The following is a 20545-nucleotide window of genomic DNA, read 5'->3' as shown; positions in this document are numbered from 1 at the left end:
TTTTTTTTTTTTTTTTTTTTTTTTTTTTTTTTTTTTTTTTTTTTTTTTTTTTTTTTTTTTTTTTTTTTTTTTTTTTTTTTTTTTTTTTTTTTTTTTTTTTTTTTTTTTTTTTTTTTTTTTTTTTTTTTTTTTTTTTTTTTTTTTTTTTTTTTTTTTTTTTTTTTTTGGCTTCTTTTTGTGCACTATCGTGTCATGGTTTTATTCTTCCCCACCTGAATTCCACCTTCTATTTTGTCCCATAACTGCTCTTCTCCTTTTATTTTGATATTGAACTTATGGAAATAAGCTACAATTAGCAAAATATAAATAGCTGAAACTTCTGTAGATACTATATTATCTGCATACCTGAATAGTTCTATGGCAAAAGTCTCTTTTATGCTTATGGCTCGTTCTGCATTGCTATGTATGAACATGTGAAGTCAGGCTATAGAGGGACACTCTGAATGGTTACACCTTGCTTTGATCACCCAATCTTTGTACTGCTCTTTGTGGGAATCCAAGAACCTTTAGTAGCCAGTGTCAAGACTACGTGTTTAGTACACTTCCACTGCAAAAGGAAAACATTTTTTTCTTGTGTGTTTAGGTACATTTTTTGACTTCTGATTCCTTTTTAGTGGTTTCATATCTCACAAAGATATAAAGGTTTCAAAGGTAAGTTTCCAAAACCTTTTGTCCTTATTATGAACTTCCTCTGCAACGCAATTGCTACTTTTAGCATCTGACAGTGGATAAAGTTACTTATAATCATCCTTAGTAATATATGGAGAAAAAAAATTGCTCACTTTTTTTAATCAGCGAATTCAAGTTTATTTAAACACAACTTTGAGAAGTCGTAATACTATAATAGTAAATATTTTTGTTCTGGTCTACTTGAAGGCAGTTCATGTTTTTAAGGAAAGCATTTGCTGCACAGCTGCTTTTGTATAAGGGTGGTTATTTTGTATTTGTAAAGCCTTCTCCTATTTAGACTCTTTTAGACAGATTAAAAATAAAAACATTTTATTTTTCTAGTGAAGATGAAATGTACCATGAGACATTGCATGGATTTCTACTTGAAGTTGTAGGGTATTGCAATACTAGGTAATAGCTGAACTTTGGAAAGAAGCTGAGAAGTGGCAAATGCAGTGCAAGTAACATGAGCCATCAGAGAAAGCAAAGGATAAACTATATATTCTATATGTACAGTAAGGTAAAGGAAAAAATAATGGTAAGGGCGTTTTTTATTTTCTAAATTTCCTGTTTGTACAAATGGATTTTAAGCTTGTTTGTGCATTCTAGTGTTGAGTGTATTTTTTTACTTTTATACTGTTCATCTACAAAGCCAACTTACATGTTAGTTCATTTACAATCAAAGCAAATTACACTGTTATACTCAAGACCACTTCATGTGAAAATACCATTCTTAAGAAGTCTACCAGCAACTTTGCCTTGAATGGAACTTTTGCTAAATGTTTGTTTCACTTTCATAGGCTCTGCAGTGTTGCTATCGTAATGAGTTTAACTTTTATATTGCAAAGTTGCTCTTCAAATGTAGTCTAGAATTAAAATTGGAATTTAAATTTTAGCTTCCATTTGTAACTCGTAACTTGAGTGTTTTCTAAAGGTATTTCAAAACTTTTATTTTTAAGATCATCCCGAAGTTCTTATTTTTTGTCAACAGCCTTTGTTTTTTTGTTGGTATAGAATTACTTATGGTTTGAGAAATTTTGTTCAGAGATTTTGTTCACAGTTGCTGTGAAGTCTTTTAGAGACTTTACAATACCTTTTGATTTCATGTGAAAGATGCTTAGCCACTAATGATGAACATTCATACAGATATTAAAGATGGGATGGCATCTTCTGCTTCTTTCACCATCAGTCTAAAACATTCTTGCTTATGGTTTCCATTCCACAAAAACAAGAGGGAACTTGCACCCTTTTACACAGAAAAGTGGATACAGAAATAGTTGTATGTGTATAATTGTAGAGGTCTGTAGTTGGAGCTGTGACATAGTCATGTTTCAAAACTTGAGTGCATATTTTCAGTGTAAATTTAGTTCTCCTTCAGTAAACTATTAATATAAGTATTATGATGCTCATCTATTTGCTGAATTTGCACTGATATCAAATGCAAGTTGTGCGTGTATGGATTAAGAAAAATACATGTCTGTCTTTACAAATAGCTGGTTATAAAAGTACTTTAAATAAGGGTGTGAAGACATGAAACCGGGCATTAAATCTGTTAATTCTAAACTGAATGGCACAAATAGGAAAATAAACATTAGTTTCAAACTGAAAGATACACTCTGCCTAAACTTACTTAAACTGGAATAGTAACTGAAGTGCTACCATAAACCAGAAACTGGGCATAGTATATGGAATCAGCATTTTCTGAGTTCAAATTTTTATTTTACAATTTGTGTGACCTTGATTTGATTGCCAAAAAGCTGTTTTGCATACATCTCAGCTGAGTGCAAGGGCTTTATGAAGTTAGTTTTGTGGTATATAAAACCAGAAAAAGTGTTTTCAGCTTAAGGTGAGAGACAGGTTTCTGTTATGAGTCATGCTATCACTTTGTAGTGTTAATGTCTAAAAAAAAAATCTCTAAAAGTTGTACATAAGAGTACTAGAAGTCAGCTTTACTGACAGTCTCCTTTATATTACAGAACTGCCATCACGACCTCGTTTCAGAAACCATGGAGTCAAAGGAGCTTATGTGAGCCTGTCAGTCCTAACAGCCTCCTGTAGACACTGGAAATAATCCCATTTCTCTTAGTTGTCTTTGGGTACAGGTCAAAGTAACAACTGTGTCAGAACCCTAAGGCCTTGAAAAAGGGTTGTATTTCTTTAATGGCAATTTACATGTGCTTTTGTTAGGAATATAAATTACAGAAAATGTTTGGGATAGACAGTTCCCTCTGTTAACTTAGGTCTTGTTATTCTTTTTAGTCTTCGCAGTTGATTGAGTGCAACATGAGCCATTAAAATGTGTAAGCCAGATACAAATCTGAAAGAAGTGTGTTCCATCACTTGCACTGTAAGAGATGAATCAACGTGAAAAAATAAAAACACATTTGTAAACTACTGGGACAAAAGCTGAAAATCAGGACTTTTATCCTGAGCAAACAAAAGAGATATTTTCAATAACTGTCTACTTTTTTTTTGCACCCTTGGTTGCAAGGTTTCTTTTTGAAAAGTTGAGTGGGGATCTATTCCAAGATAAGTTTTGTTGCCAGCTTTTTTTGGTTAAAACTTTTTATAACCAGCTATCAGCCATAGCTTGTTAAGCAAGTTACAAAGTGCTGTCCACTGCAAGAGAAAGAGAAAACGAAAGCTAAAAAAAAAGCAAAAAAACCCTAGTATTTGCAAAAGCGGTAAGGTTTGTAGAGGCATCTAGTGAATTAGAATTCACTGTCTCTTGCTTAGTTTCCTACTTCCCTTAGGTGTAAACATGTCAGATTCCTCCAGATGTTAGTTCAGTGATAAGCTCAGCATATCCTTACTATTTGTTATTTCCGTCTGCCTTTTCTCTCTGTGATGTTATACAACTAGGATACATAGCATATAGCAAAATTAGGCTGATGCAAATATACCACCATTTCCAAACAGATTTCAAAAAAAAAAAAAAAAAAAAACACCAAACATATAACATGTTCAAGAAATACAAGAACAAGTAAAGTGATTGCAGTAGTTAATAAAAGCAGTTGATCCTTTAAAACTTGTATGTGTTATATGTAAACAGACTTCTTCTCTGGCTATTAAACTAAAATAAAAACATGTAATAACCTAAATGTTATTTTTCAAGTGTCAAAGTTTGAAAAAGTCATTTAGCTTACAGCTTTAGTGAAATCTTAATATCTGTAGCAAGTAATCAAAAATGGTTGTATTTCTTTTTTATTTTTTAAGTTTTACTGAACTACTGAGGATTTATCCCTGTACAAGACATCCAAAAGCACGTTCAATTTAAAAATAATCAAACACTTTAACAATGTAAGGAATTCTACAAATACAAGGAGGACAGATAACAATTAGATATACAATTTTTAAATTTAGATGTATAAGCACAAGCTAGCAGCAACACATCATTGTAACAAGAAGCATCATATAGAAAGATGGCAATGGAAGAAAATCAGTAGTCACCATGTGCAGTAGCTTGTTTTGTTCTCAGGTGGAGCTGTGTACCTCATGAAAAAGATATTTGGAAACAGTCCACTGAGCAACATAAGGAGTATAGTTTCTACAACCTGCTTAAAGATTTCCTTCACGTGAGGAAAGTTTTAAAAGATTTCAAAAGTATCAAAGGCTACTGAAAAGAGGAACAAAAAAGCCTCTGAATTTGTGCTGATTAGGGGAAGAATTGAACAGTTTCACCATGGAATGGAAGGTTTAAATTAGACTGAAGTTCCACAACTTTCCCAAGAGTTCCAAGTAGTCCTTCCCCCCTCAAAAAAAAAAAAAAAAAAAAAAAAAAAAAAAAAAAAAAAAGGGGAACAATTCTGAAGTATTTACATAGACCGTAAACTTAAGGACCATTTACAAGATGCTTTTAAACCTGTTTCATCCAGACCATTTTTGGTGGGGAGCAACACTATTTCCCATTACTTTCTTTAAAAACTGATTGTGAATCAATAATCTATAAAGCTACGGCCATATCTTCATTAGTCTCCTTTTCCTTGTTTTCAATAGTACATGCACCAAAGATGTGAAGAATTCTGTTTCTGCTTTATTTCTCATTTGATAACTTTGCATATTTTTTTTACTTTTCCCCTTGCTTCAACAAATAGTAGTAAGACAAACAAACATAAACTGAGTTTTAAGCACGTCAGACGTATTTTATTATTCATTACACGAGCATGTGGGGGCAAAAATGTTCAGTAGCAATAAAACATTTGGACCTGAATTTAGAATATATAATTTAGAAAACAGAAGTCATGTTCTTCATTTTAAGGTAGGTTTTTGTCTTTGTTTTCCAAATCTAATCAAGGTCAGTCCATTGCTGATTCATTTTAAGCTCTGAGTAAATAAAGCATGAAGTGGTATTAATAATATATATATATATAATCTTTTTATTCACTTTTATTAAATACATGTTTACACTTATGATAGTCTATCAATTTAGTAGTCCACACTACATGAAAGAAGAAAACAGTTAAATTTTTTATTAGAAATACAACAGTATGTCACAATATATTGCACGCTAAATGTTTATTTCAAAATTGTAGGCGGCATACAAGCAGTATTAAATTTTTATAGGACTATGTAAAATTACTCTTTCTAGATCTGCTGTTCTTTATGTTGGAGCTATTTTACTTATTAACCCGTGAACAAAGAAAAAGTAAAAAGAAAACAGAAATTACTACAAAAGTTGTATGCACTTAAGACGTCCTGAGGAGCAGATAACTATAACATCAGCATCAAGGAAGAATCTGCACACCTGGTCCATCTTTTGCCCATTGGAAGAAGCCACACTGTTTTTCCTTCCCGAGAGGGCACACAAAAAAGTTCTTTCCGTTATTGGGACCAATCTTCAACACAGTCTTCATAACGCATCGCTTGCCATGATTACAAAATGGAAAATCCAAGTCGGCCCACTGCCAAAAGAAACAGGGTTTAGGGACATGTGATGGCTATGAATTCCATATTTTAGAACTGACAATAGAAACAGATCTACAGGGCATTCCACCCTTGAAGAAACTCTTCCTAGTAATTAGGATAGTTTTATCTCTTTTGTGATAACTGATTTAAGATTTTTCTTTATCATCAGTTGCAACTGCACACACTTTGACTGGTGCAACTTTAATTGATGTTAACACATAGTTTTCTTCAAAGTAAGGCCAAAGTAAGGTCATTACTGCCTTAACTTCATCTATAAACTACCTGATAGTAAGTGACTGCCAGGTCACTTAGCAGGTCAAACTCTTCTCAGACACATACATACACAGTAAGGAGCAGCGGCCACCAATTACAGCTAGGAAGGTCAGGTTAGGTATTAGTGCAGCAGTGGGAGCAGTTGCCCAGGTGGATTATAGAATCTTCATCCTAAAAGGCTTTCAAGACTTTGGCTAGACAGAAACATGGCTCATGATTAGATCTAACTTGCCATAGTCCTCCCTTGAGCAAGAAGCTGATCTGCACAACTTGTACAAGTCCCTTCAAACCAATATTTCTGCTATGCATCTCTTTTACATCACACGGAAGCAGACTAGGAGCATTTGCACGAGCAGGTCTCTTTTCAATAGTAAGAGAAGTAACTAAAACTGTAAATTTATAACTACTATTATGGTCTTAGTTTCAATTCAGTGTGTGAAAGTATTTAGAATTACCTCAAACTTTAAAAGGAATATATCTATCCACAATTACAGATCACTGGGGCAAGGAGGCTGCAGGAACCAGTGCTTATTACAAAATAAGCCCTTAAGTCTTATACGTACTTGAAAGTAGTCACACCGAGTTTCCCTGGGTAGAGGGCAGGAATAAAACTGCCTGCCCTTGTTTTGTCCGTCCTTTCTCACCACTCTGAGGCTGCAGAAACGGTTGTGTTTACTGCAGCGAGGATGGCCCATGCTTGATGTACGAGTATCACCTGTCACGTTAGCTTGAGGTGGGCTGTAATGACAAGTTACAAAATGACTCTTGCGAAAAGTTAAAGGGGTTACCAGCCAAAGAATTCTCTCCTACCATTACAATAGCTCACTCAGTGTACTTTTACACACAATGACAGCCAAAAAGCTTGCTTCTCTAATGCACCCTATTGCGTCTTTAAAGCTGAATGATTGCTAGGAGTAAAGACACAAGACTGTGTGCTTTTCTATCAGTTCTCCCCACCATGTTTTAAATTATTCTGAAGTATTCAAATTCATCAACAAAACAAAATAAATATTAAAACTGCTATTATACTCCCCACTCCACATTCTGAGATGGTCTAAAAGACTGGCGGGAAAAAGACCAATACCAAGTCATTACTCCAGGTTGAAGGCACAGAAAAGATTCCCACTCTCTTTACTAAAAAGTTACAGTAATGCTCGAAATTGTATTTAGATAAGAAGTAGTCCAACTGAGGGGATGGAACAGAGTTGTCTGAATGGGATAAAGTTTCTTTCTTTCTTCCTCATGATTGAGATAGTCAGAGATTATCTGAATGCAATACACAAGGCTTCATTTAAAAACAATAACGTGAAACAGATGAATGCTCTGAAACATAGCTTTCCAATATATTTATAGAACAGAAAAGCAGTGATGGGAACTTAGTGAAAAAAGAAAATATTAATTTATTCTTTTCAAGTTATCAGCTTAGGAATTTTATGTTCTCTTCTATGTCTGGAAGATTGCAACCTTGCAGACATCAGCAGTTTTCTTCCAATGCCTCATTAAAACACAAGAAGATAAAAGTGGTCAACAGGTTTTTTTGTTGGTTTGGGTTGTTTTTTTCAGTTTGTTTTTGAATTTTAAAACATTTAAGTTTATGACTTGCTACAACTACCTGTTTTTGTGATCCATACTGTCTCATTTCTTCTTCGCACTTCTCTGAACTCTCAGTTATCCTGCCTACATCCTCAACAGTCCTCTGCTGAGAGTGCAAGGAGAAATTATATTCATACAGTCCAGCCTGGCTAGCCAGTGAGATCCCATTTCAAAACTGGTGCTTCAACAATGCAAAAAGTAATTTCTGTATTTCAGAACAGACACATGACCAGGAATTTTGTAGCATATCATCAATATTTCATATTCAGGCTGCATAATTTATCACTGTAAGTGACATCTACCTTGCACTCCCATTATTGCTGTGTATGTCTGCCCAGCTTTTCCTTGACAACCCTCATAGATTCTCACATTTCTCTTAACTAGGCAAATGATGTGTCTGAACAGGGCTGTGTAAATAAAAACTCAGGATGCGTAGAGCATTAAAGTGGTTATATAAAATGGAGGTGAAAGTTAAGAGTAAAAACAGTGACAGAAAGTTCATCAAGGCACTGCTACAGAGCCTGCTATCACAGAAAAATGTTGAAAACCGGTAGCTGACAAATAACTTTAATTAGAATTCAGCCAACTTCCTTTTGTAATCTTTCACAATGACTTCAAGATCTCTCTAAGCAGGGGCAACTACAGTGCTAAGATCAAACAACACCTTAGGTAGAACTGTGCTTATTGACCTATTAAAGATATACTGTACTATTCTATAGGAATGGGAGCCCCTGGTGGTCTAGAGGGTAAAGGCGCTGCGCTGTCACCGCCGAGGCCCGGGTTCGATTCCTGGTCGGGGCCACTCCCCGGGCAGATGGAGCTCGTTAGCCCTGTAAGGCAATCCATCTACATCCTGAGGACCTCGCTGCCACTGTCCAAGCTCGCTTGGCCCCGGCAGATGAACCTTAGGATTAAAGGGTGGGCTCAGTTCCGCGCACACTGTGTCTCACCTAAAAAATCCAATGCGCAGGCTGGAAGGTGGAAAGACCTTCCCCGGTTCTTCGTTCGCGAAGACTGGCCATTACATTACATTCTATAGGAATAGCTGAACTATGAACAGCTGTTAAGCTAACAGCAGTACTGGTCAGATGTCAAAATCAGGACTTTTCTAGTGACAGCCTAGGTCATTCACTGCTTTTGAAATCATGTTAAATTATAGTTAGCCTAGAATAAGTTACCCCTGGCAGAAATCCAAAGACAACACTGTCTGAGCCCAGCAGCACAGTATTCCATTAATCTTTGGGGATAAAATTTGTTTATGGGATTATAAAGGCTTGTTTTCATTTTAGAATACATACTTGACTGCTGTACTGTATTGGTGAACTGAGGGTACATGCTCAGTTTTCTGTTTCTTCTGTATGTGTTGGAAAGAGACAGGTTGCTGACAGGAGGACAAAGCCACAGCAGTTACATGTGTTGAGCAGTCCTTGCCTGTGCTTCCCTCTGACTGGCAGGCATTGCTTTGGATCTGTTTACAGTTGCTTTTTGGAGCAACACACTGAGAGTGTCCATCAGATATTTGGGTATCATTTCTCAAAACAGCTTTGTTACCAAGATCTGTTAAGACAAGGGTTGTAGTTCCAAATGCAGTTCTCCTATTGATCTTTATTTCTGTGCTTGGTTTCCTGAACTCATTACAAGGGTACTTCATTAAGTTTATGTTAAAGGCTGCAGAATCTTCAACATTCTCCGTCTTTGGAACTAAGGAAAGAAGTTATCAGTTATGATCCATCTTCATAGAGTTAGACATTATATTTCTGATCTATTTTCATAAGTCATCATATGGAGAGTGAAAGAGTAAATTTACTATACCATTTTGAAAGATCTGTCCTGCGTTAGATAGAGTATCAAATTTCTTACACTAAAAAATGCTCATGCACTTTTGGAGGCACATAAAACGTGTTTCAAGATAGCAACACTATTGCTTAAATAGGACCAAACGTTAATAGTACTCTGTTAATGAAAACTATTGGACAATTAACCTTATAAAATCACAGGGATTAAAATATTTTAATTTTTCAAAATAATCTTTTATAACAATAAAAAGACAAACAATGAACAAAGTGAGAAGGCAAGAAATCTTAAGGTTTGAAAAAAAGGGGGCATCAGCAAACCCATCTTTAAAAAAAGCGCTCGAATATCACTCCTATGATGCAAAAATTAATCTTATTTAAAAAAAAAAAAAAAAGAGTATTTCCAACAGCATTCTACCAGGTCCAACACATGTTCAAATTCCAGGCCTGTTTTCAGTAATGGCATATAACTAAACAAGTGAAACTTATAAATATATAATTTATAAGTCCAGGAGAAGGAATAAGATTTTGTTTCAAAGCTTATATACTTATATACCAAAATACACTGCTTTTGTTCACATAGTTACTTTTCTGTCTCCTGTTGATTTTTCATTCAGACTTATGCAGCAAACTCTGAAAGATTTTAAGAAGAGTTGAAAGTATGGTGATGTGTCTCACTCCTTGCCCCAATAAAAACAAAGGGACACCGAAGAGACTTATTTACAGAATCACACCCGCACATAAAGTTGGAAGACACTTTTAGGGTGTAAGACAAGACAGTTTCCACGATTGTCTGTGCAAGATTTCCCAAATCTGACTTCAAATAAGCTAAAGTTTATGTTAAAGGAATATGATTCACAATAAGACACTTCTACAGTTCTCAAAACTACATCAAAACCACAGTCCTCGCACCCTTCCCAGCATAGATGCCAGACGACCCTTCAGTACCTTCAGGCCTTGAAGTCAAACAGGCATCACAGATTTCAGCAGAAGGCTTGTTTATTAGGGTACAGCGCATACACGTCCACTCCTCTTCAGATTTCTGAGCTACATGTTCATTAGGACATGACCCCCTGCCATATGCCCAGCCAATTAGGCTATTTCTAGTTGGCAGTTTGCTGTGAAACAAAAGAATGATGTTAGTATTTTCTGACGTTCCTTCTACAAATTGCCTTACACCACTATGTGCGGGAAGGCACAGGGCCAGAGAACAAACAGTACAGAGTGTTATGCCTGCCTATCATAGCTTGGACAGCATGTCATGATTCAAGTTTGATTTTTTTTTTTCTTTAACTCAAGGGCAAATCTTTCCAGATGCTGCAGAAGTAATACAAATAAAAATATTTAAACAAGAAATGGACAAAAAGTTAATTATTAACTGATGTACTCTCAAGCACAATGCCCCAGCCTCTCAAATTCCCTACCATTTTCAGGTACTGCGACAAAAAACTTGATGAGAATGGGAGACTGTTTCAGGGCTTTTTCCCTGCTCCCTTGTACAGAACACTTACTAACAAATGCATTACTGGATGAAGAACTGTTTACAAACCGAATTGCAGAAAGTTAGACCATCTAGCAAACTAATTTTTTTTGCTCTCATTTAAATGTTATCCATATGTCCTCTTTGTTATCATAACAGCCAAGAGCACTGAAAGCCTTAAAAGTTAGAAAGTCTCTTGTTTATCACCATTTGCTAGAAAGCCTTTTAAAATGTAGGAGCCTGTTCAGAATTAAGGATCCTAGCTGTGACTTGTGAGCCAAACCCATACTCCAGGTACCTCTAAATATTTAGTTCTATTGATTTTCCTGTAAATTATAATACTTCCTCTGTTGATACACTGATTTAGAATCATAGTTACTCTTTTACAGTCACTACATCCAAACATTGGCAGCATGTTAAATGTAACTTGAACCTGTTCACTAAGTTATGTATTTAAATTTTTAAGTACTATGTTATCAACCAACTTTACGGTTGATAAGTTGTCAAGTGTTTTTCTTCATAGCTTTTGTGCACTTTTTGGAAACTTCTTTTAATTTAAAGAATTTAGGCACTTCAATTAATAATGCAAATGCTGTAGTTGGGAACATATGTGTAACACTCCCTTGACCTACCACTTTTCCCATAATTATCACTCTCCATATCAGATTAGATTCCTAAGATATTGGTAGAGATATCTGCTACCTACCGTGTCTTCTACAACTGGAAAACTAAGGAGGATAATGAGAATTGCTGACATACCAGAGATCCTGTGCTGTCAAGAGGTAGAACAGACATTACAGTAGCATTCACCAAAATACTGTGGCTAGATAACAAAACAGCCAAACTCTAAATGTCAAAATGGGTATTTTCACATTATTAGATCAATTGTTCCACTCATTTTTCAAAAATGCTTTACTAGACTGAATATACTCAGCATTTCATGTTTTGGAGTTTAATTCCATGTTGTCCCTCTGGTCCATCTGTCACTTCCTGTCATACCCCCCACAGTCCCTTCCCATTTTATGAAATATGGGGGGAAAGTGTATTTTTAGGATTCAAGGTACATTTGAATTTGAGGAGGTAAGTTTATAATGGGTATTTTCTTCATTTCTTCAGTTGAGCAAAATCATAAGCTACTTGACTTGACCCATGAACCACTGCGTTAAATTCTACAGTTTACGATCTGAAGTGAGTCACTCTGATCACACGGGGTCTTTCCAGTCAAATGTGAAAAGCTTGGAATAGCAGATAAATCACTTGAGCAGCATATACTTTTACACAGTAATGGTTACTGCATAATTGAAAAAAAGACCAGTAGAACACAAAGACCTGACCATTAGGATAAAGACAACACAAGAAACAACCTATGTATTTTATAGCTGTCATTGCAATGTTTTTTGCTGAAACACAGTACTGTTCAATTATTTATTTAAAAATACAATAACAAACCCCCAAATCACTACTTGTTCTAGAACAGAGAGAGATATTTTTTCCTTGCATCATTTTCTCATTATCTGACTCAATGGAACATTGCTGTCTTTCTATCCTTCTGCAAAGTATCTCTCATTATTACTTTCTAAAAATACAGCAGATTGGGGTTATCAGCATGCGAAGTATTTATCTTCCATGCTGGAATTTTCTATATTTGATCTGTACTCAAAAGTGATTTTTAAGCTTTAACCAAAATCCCTTCAGCCATCTGAGTCTTAAAAGAAGCTTGGAGCTAGGAGAGGGATTTGTGTGTTCCGTAAATCTTATCTAAAAATGTGTGTATATATATATATATATATATACATACACACACACACTAATGAAGGCAAAGTTTGCAAAGTGAAGCAGCATCTTAGATTGACAGAGTTCAGTATAAAAAGGCAAAATTCTGAAGCCTCAGATGAAAATTTTCAAGAATAACTTAGGTATCTAAGCCTGAATAAGATGCTTTTGGAACTTCTACCTCTTGACCCTTTGTGATATCAAATACATTTTCTGCTTTCCTGAAATAAAAGGAGGAAAGCTGCTGCTAGTACAATTTATGTGGAACTGAAAGTGCCTCTATGGCACACGTATAGCAAAAGCTTTTTAAAACCGATAAGGAGGAAGAAAAGAAAAAATTCTAAGCCCCTACAATATTTGCTGCACTCTGAATTAACTGAAGTTTTAGTAAAACTCTATAGCCAGTATATATATTATAACTCTATAGCTAGAACAAAATTTCATAGATGCACAGCTGTGAGGGGGCTATCCTGTGAAAAGAGACACAAATTCCTGCTTTATGGTATTCAACTCAGTTGTATGTAAACGCCCAAGCCCACTATACTGATAACACCAAGAACAAGGGGCAACGTTTCCAGTGAATTAATTTTAGTAAATAATTCTCAATACTCTGAATTGTCTTTAATCAAATTCCTGCATTTGATGAAAGTAATAATTACTTCATGACAGATGGAGCTTTTGAAAGAAATAGTATCAAAGAAGCAAAGATTCTAACTATTTTTAAATACCAACGTACAAAACATTTTTCTTTTGCAAGGCGTCCTGTCCTCATCTAGCATAGAGTTTATTTAGTTATAAAATGCACAGGGATCCATTCTATTTGAAAAGAGATGTTCCCTTACTGCAGCAACACTTTGACGTGCTTAGAAGTGTCACAAATTTACTATCATACCTAAGATTGACAAGCTGGGGATCCACCTTTTGACACCGGGAGCAGAAGTAAGTCATCCTGTTGTTCTCTCCTAAACGACATACAGTGATGTTCCCACTGCACTGACCACAGGCTGGGTGCTTGTACACTTTGTAGTGTTTGTAGAGTGGGGACCCAGTTTTGCGGCACTAAAACAGAACACATATAAATCCATGTTAGAGACTCAGTATAAATTTTATGTGAGTCTGAAGCTAAAATAAAAATAACCCTACTTAAACTGACAACTCAGTGACTAGATGGAGATATTTAAGGCACACTCATAAGGGCTATATCTGTATTTCATATTGTTTTATGTTAAAAAATTGACAAATCAAGTATAAAAGTGTCTATAATTCTCTACACAATGGAATAAAAGATAGACCAAAAAAAACCATACTAGCATGGTGCAAGCAAATACATGCTAGGAACTCCCTGAATTTAGCTGGACCAGCTCTGGTTTAGCACCAGTCATCTTTGACCTGGCACCTGTAGGAGTATTCTTGAAGAGATAATAAGGTCCAATCAATGCAGCATAGAAAACAAAAATAAAACAAAGATAAACGACAAAACCAATATCACCTTCCCTCACCACCAAAAGAATAAAAAACACACCACAGAGCATCAAACCTGATGCTACAACCTGGGTCAATCTGCCTTCCCAAAACCTAAAGAATTGTGCAATGCAGAAATATTCCAGGGATTCTGTAAATGTTGGGTAGTGCCCAGTAAAGTTCCTCAGCTTCATCTTCACCCTGGCCATGCCAAACAACTTGGCTCATGCAAAGCCACTTGGCAGTACGGTAAGCTCCATAGATCCTGGCAGAAAGTCATATTAAATTAAGCACAGTACAAGCCCAAGGGCACAGTGGCCTAAATAGTCTCCAGACAGCTGACAGGCAGGCACATCTCATGAGAGAATTCATATAGCTAAAAAGTGTCAAAAAACCAAGCAAGAGCCCAGTAGAGATTCAGCCAACTCTGCAGAGCCACACGAGTTTCTGCACTACAACAGCAATTTCTTGGGCACAGTTCAAACAATACCACAGCTGGCCCAGCAGTACCCGCTCAGCTCTGGCAGGGTTCAATAGCTCTAGCTCCATAATGGTATGAAGACTCTTGGAGTTCTCCCAAAGTACAGGTGTCCCTGAGCACAGCATATTTGCTTCTGCTGTGCTTTTATTCATCAGCCTTGCTGAATGAGAGTGCTCGCGCCGGTACAACCTAGTAATTCAATCAGAAGGAATTAATAATATATATTGGCATGAATATTCACCAGCAGTTTGCTTTTTTCTCGAGGTTTACAGTCAGTTTTTTATGAGTAGTTTTTTTCCCATCCAGTTATGTCAAAACCAAACTAAAGCAACAGCTTTTTATATAAACAAGACTTTTCATCTTTGCATCTGTAATGATACAGTATGATTAGTACAAACAATCTATAACAGTCTATAAAAAATTATTAAGCACTATGCCTCACATTAGCATATTTTCATTATGGAGACTTAGAAGGAGACGCTAGCTCTTAAAAGCACTTGACTGTTGAATACTTGCTAAGTTTTGATTGTAAAAGTTTTAAAAATGGCTACACTGAGCAACAGAAAGTTTAACTATTTGTTAAGACTTGTTTATTATCAGTCTAAAAGCCTGTGACACGTTTAGATTTCCTAGTATCATAGTGGTTGCAGAAGTACATGCTATCTCTTTGCTGGTGAAGTTTGGAGAAAGAAAAGATTTCCACAGACAACAAACTAAAAGGACTCCTCAGTGGGTTGAGGGAAAGCAAGCAGTTAAGCAGACTAATTGATTAAACAAATCACTTTTTTCGCCTAATGATTGAAAGACAATATTAGGAAAGTTAGGTGATCTCCTCCTAACCTACCAAAAAAGAGATGTTTTAGCAGCACTAGCTCCTTGCTTTGAGGAAGACCAAGAGAAACAGACAAGAATTTCACCATTGCTGTTCATTTCTTTGCATGCAGCTTAAAGAAACAAAATGCAGAAGGATTAGGTCATATATTCTCTCTTTTTCTATTGTGGAAAGTTAAAGAGCAACAAGGACTTACAGACTTTGCAGGGGAAGAAATTAAATCCTAATGGAGTTGTGGTAGTAGGGAGAAACTGCAATTTATTTCATTTTAGCAATGTAAACCATTGTTTCAGTTAGGAAAAAAATAAGTTGTTAGAAGTTATGACCTATTTAGTCAAATAAATATACTTGTTATATAAGTTTCATAAAGGAAGTCACATGAATTACCTTCATAATTCCCTGGGGCAATCTCTGGTTCCAAGTTTTAAGACTGACCTTTATGTTATCTGACATGTAAGTTTGTGTTTAACCTACTTCAATTCTGACATGTTCAGAGTGATGTTACAGCACATATACAGAAAAACTGAACTGGCCTTCAGGCAACATCTGTGAAACTCTTCTGGGCCAGTCTGTGCATACTTTGACAGTTTTGACTCCTCCACTTTTTCGTCATTTGACAATTCACAAATAATAAAGAGCACACAGTTCAACATTCCTATCCATGGAAACACTTGTCCTGTTCCATCTTTTTACTCTTTTCACTGGATGACCACATACAGCTGAGTCACGAGCCAGAGTCATGTTTTGGAGGCTTCTGAGAAACATGTGCCAATACCTTATAGAAAAGCAGGGTAAAATCACGTGTCATTTTCACCAAGTGACGTATATGCTCATCTGTCAGTTGGCAAACCTGTAAGAAAGACAAGAATGATTTTTAGAATATTACAATGCTAAGAGAAAACAGAAAAAAGACCTATTGAGGCACTTTGAACACTGATATGGAATTGCATTGCTTCATGTTATGATAATTCTGACTTCACATTATATGTATCATCTCAGCAAAACAGTATATGTTCACATTCTATACCACACAAAATCACTGCTTGCATACCAAACAATGTGCACTCCCTCATCCAAGCAAAAGACTTGGTAAAAATCTCAGTTGTCTTCCCCAAATTGACCAAAGAGTTAATGATCACACAAATCACACAGAGTTAACAACTCTTACTTCCCTCCTAATTTCCTCATGAATTATGATACGACCTATTATCAGAGGCTCTTTGTTAATGCTTAGGTGTCATTAAAACCATCTTGAGACATTTCATTCACCTCCACAGCTGGATGAAGACCACTATCAAACAGTGCTTCATTTTTTATGATATTTCCCACTCCAGGTAATACTGTTTGATCCAGTAACACATCACACAACATGCGGGTTTTGTGCTGCTTAATCTCACTTTCTGCTCTTGAAAAGCTAAACTTTGGAGAACAGACATCCAAGCTTTCCATCATTCTCACTTTCTGCTCACTCTCAGCTGCATTTCTGGAAGAGAAAAAATTCATTAAGATTTATTTTTATTTTAAAAGTATTCCAATATAGCAGCATGGTTTTAAAAAGAACACAATATAGTATTACAGAACATTATATGCATATAATAGAAACCATGAAAATACCAGTGACAGGAAGAGGCACAGAAGTTACATTAACCACCCCTCTCTGTGTTTGGACCATCAAATATAACTAACTGGTGACACAGTCCAGTAGTTACAACATGATATTATATGTGTGTGCATATATATATTTTGCATATATAAATATACTACAATAATGATAAACAAACTAATATATATAATATATATACAAAATAGTAGTTTATCCCTGGTAGTTACAACGTGACTATATATATATTTATATTTTTAAGATACATTTTTATTTTATTAGTTTAAGCATAATCATTTAAAAATAGTAAGAACAAGAAGTCTCAGACTTACATAAGCTTTTACGTTTTGTAATTTTAAACACGTATATATAAGTTATTTGAATTTACATGTTCCTTTTCTCTCAAGAGCCTCAAACACTTTAAAATCCAGCTTGCTGTAATTTTTATTAGCAGTGTGAAGTACAATGGTGATAGACATAAAGATCCACTTAATGTAAATTAGAACAATTATACCAATTTGATTCCAAAAAGAAAAATAAAAACCCAACCTTGGGAGCATAAAAATTTGAAGTCAGTAATCATGACAGGTTTTTACTCTTGTTAAGGAAGCGAGACTTGCATGGAAAGTAAAGAAGCAATGGAATTCAGCATTCAGATCTAAGGATTGAATTAAACCAAACTTTCATTCCCAGTCTTGAAACTATCTAATGAGACTACAGCTTAAAATTACTTTAACTGTATGTAAGCTCTGATACAAAGTAACAAAACTAAATTACCATACCAATAAATATATGTTTAGAAAGTTTTGTCTTGATAGCATCCAAGCACTTAACAATTTTTGCGTGATTATTCATTATGTTCTTAAAAGAATGTTATAAAAATAAATAAATCAAATTGTTCAATTTGGTTAGTTTCTGCTTTACCTATACTCTACTGTCACATCAAAAAAACAAACAGTATCCTCTGTAAGCTGTATCTCCAAAACCGGTAGTGCTCCATTTCTGTCTTTGCTTCCATCAGGATTAATGCACATGGAACCGTTCATACCGAAGTGAATCCTTGGAGAGAAGGAGATCTTTTATAGTTATTTTAAGTTAAAAATATTTCCAAGCATAACACCAGTTCTATTTTTTGAATTTATGAACCTTGACTAACCAAGTCAGTATATATGTACATTAATTCTAGTTATTACCAGTAACACAGCAACAAACTATTTGCTTTATATAGTGCTCAATTACTAGAGAAGAAAGAACCCTCCTAAAATCAAAACCACTCCAAAACACGGCAGTTTTCCAGCAGTCTTCAGAATTCATTATAAAGAAGTCAGGCCTGATCATTAAGTGACACACTTTTCTGGTGTGTTGCACTTAGAATTTTTTTCACTTGACGTGCTGGTCTTCCAACATAGGTTCTTAGACCTTCAGGGAGCCTGAAAGAAATGAGGCCACTTTACCAGACAATTTTCTGTTAAATCAGGCAGAATTCATCTTGTATGAAAGGAAAGATTTCAGTCCCCACATTGCCAACCCTGTTATCACATCGCAACTACATCCAATAACACCATAAACAAAGTAATTAATATTTGCCATATGTTGTCTTCTGCTTTCCTTTGCTTACAGCCAAGGCAAAAGCAGCAGGTTGATTAAAAATTAATAAAAGAAACAAACTGAAAAATGCACAGATGGCAAAGTAGAAGAATAGACTCTTTCAAGCATTCATTTTACACATCACTAGTGCTTTAAGAGGTCTTACATTTTATAGTATATTCTACCAGGAGCTAGTGTGCTTGAGCAAAGGACAAATTTGACTATTATCTCATACATTTTATTCATTACAAATTCACCTGGTACATTCAAGTCCTAAAACCCATGTCCTACTACTACTATAGACTGTAGATGAGAAAAAGTGGATCATTTTGCAGTTACAAAAAGATTTAACAGATTAAACTACATAAACAACGAAAAAAATGCAGCATATGGTGTGTATTTCCTTTCAACCCTTCTTTCTTACATTTCAGGAAGGACAGGCATTTTAAATATTTACAGATGGGTTAAGACATCATTAAACATAGTCTAAAGGGCAACTCTCTAAGTAGCTTCCTCATAGCATTTATTTTTCTCAGTTTTTAAAAACCTGTGTCTTTCCAAAACACTCTTCTTACAAGTCAATTCAGGTGATACAGTTGTTTCAGCCACTTTTATTTTCAATTGCCATTTTCAATTCTCAAGTGCCATGAATAGTACTGCACAGGCTTAACTAGCCAAACTTAGTTTTAAACTTAGACAAAGCTCGTTTTAAACCAAATTCTTGCATCTTACTAGCAAATGGTAATGTACTAAATGCTTCCAGAAAGTTATTTTTAAAGATATGGCATTCACATTAATAGCTGGTTTTCATTTACCAACTTCCAGCATACTGTTTAAAAGGAGCAGTAGCCAAACTGCATAAAACACTTTAATGGCCAGGTTAACTTCTCCCACCAGGAAGTCACTCCCCACTTGAGAAAAAAATTAGTTAATTAGCCTTCATGGCCCAGTCTTTCACAAGATGTGTCTGACATTATTCCAGCATGACCACCAGCTTTTTATAGGCAATCTTAGCAGAAGAGAAAAGCTGGTCTTATTAAGAAAATGTGTACAGATATAAAATCTATATACCAGTAACCTTACCCATGACAAGAAAGTTCTATATTTAAGAGTTAACTTTAATAAAGAGTAATACATCCTCTGTAGGTGTACTTCTTATTTTGTCTCCTGACAGCCAATCTTACACTGCTGTAAGACACATTTTCTGAAGCCTTCATCTACCCTCCTTTAACATCTTTAAGATCCACAAGATGCATTTAAAACAAGAGAATTAAGATCTTCAATATCAGATAATAAGTAATTTCTGCCTCCCGCATAGAGACCTTTCCCATACATAATTTCTACCAGGTTTCCCATCAGTGACTTGGCTAACAAGACTTGTTTAAATACAGTTTCTAGAACTATGACAAGTATTTCCTATTTGAAACAAAGCATTTTAAAGACCAACTGTCCTTTTCAGAGACCTTTTCATGAAATCTTAGACTAAGACAAAAGCAGTAAATCACCTGAACATGTAACTATATCAGTAGTTCCAGCACTGCAAAGAGGCTGATGAGTTTCTCCATAATGCTTTCAAACCTTTGAAACTGACATTAGCAAAAACAAGATAATCCACCAAATACAATCAGTCTAAATGCATAGGAAGTCTTTTTCTCATTTCTTACCTCAAAGCTTTATGATCAAAATACATAAAAAGTTCCTTTCCCAATGTTTCCACACCCCTGTAAATGTGTCCAACAAGGAAATCATGACCAGAGATTCTCTCCTCACTTGCAGCAGTCTGAAAAATGAGTACATACACACACACAAAGGTTAAACAGAATTTATACTGCTTTGATTCTAGCATGAGTACACATTCAGCAAACAGATGTGTGAACTAATTTTCCAACTCGGACAACATTAACTATTTTCTCTTTAAGCAATTCTACCAAAAACAATGCGACTATTAACCCAGGAAGCAGCTGCTATTGCTAATGCTATCATAACTTAGCTTAATTTTTTTCCTTATTGAAACAATGCATCTTTTTTTTCAGGGTATTTTATGCCTTTTCCTTCAAGTCATGAATTTACAATAAGAGTCTCAGGCTGGTGTAAACTA

The 20545-nt window shown here is 35.3% G+C and overlaps 1 protein-coding gene across 1 annotated transcript in view; it reads right to left on the bottom strand.

Annotated features, from left to right (window-relative positions):
• Positions 1 to 5047: 5047 nt before the first annotated feature.
• Positions 5048 to 20545, bottom strand: part of NEIL3 (nei like DNA glycosylase 3) — a 17693-nt gene continuing 2195 nt past the window's right edge. Inside the window, 9 exon segments of the mRNA XM_027900434.1 lie at positions 5048 to 5570; positions 6411 to 6585; positions 8739 to 9141; positions 10182 to 10351; positions 13379 to 13545; positions 16036 to 16110; positions 16530 to 16743; positions 17785 to 17919; positions 20112 to 20227. Coding sequence (XP_027756235.1) covers positions 5394 to 5570; positions 6411 to 6585; positions 8739 to 9141; positions 10182 to 10351; positions 13379 to 13545; positions 16036 to 16110; positions 16530 to 16743; positions 17785 to 17919; positions 20112 to 20227 — 1632 coding nt within the window. The 3' untranslated portion in view covers positions 5048 to 5393.

The sequence above is a fragment of the Empidonax traillii genome, unplaced genomic scaffold (genome assembly GCF_003031625.1).
Source record: "Empidonax traillii isolate 1590-97213 ecotype Southwest subspecies unplaced genomic scaffold, ASM303162v1 scaffold728:size315809, whole genome shotgun sequence".
NCBI classification, from domain to species: Eukaryota; Metazoa; Chordata; class Aves; order Passeriformes; family Tyrannidae; genus Empidonax; species Empidonax traillii.
The sequence above is the reverse complement of the archived record's forward strand: the minus strand, read 5'-3'. Positions and strand labels throughout refer to the sequence as shown.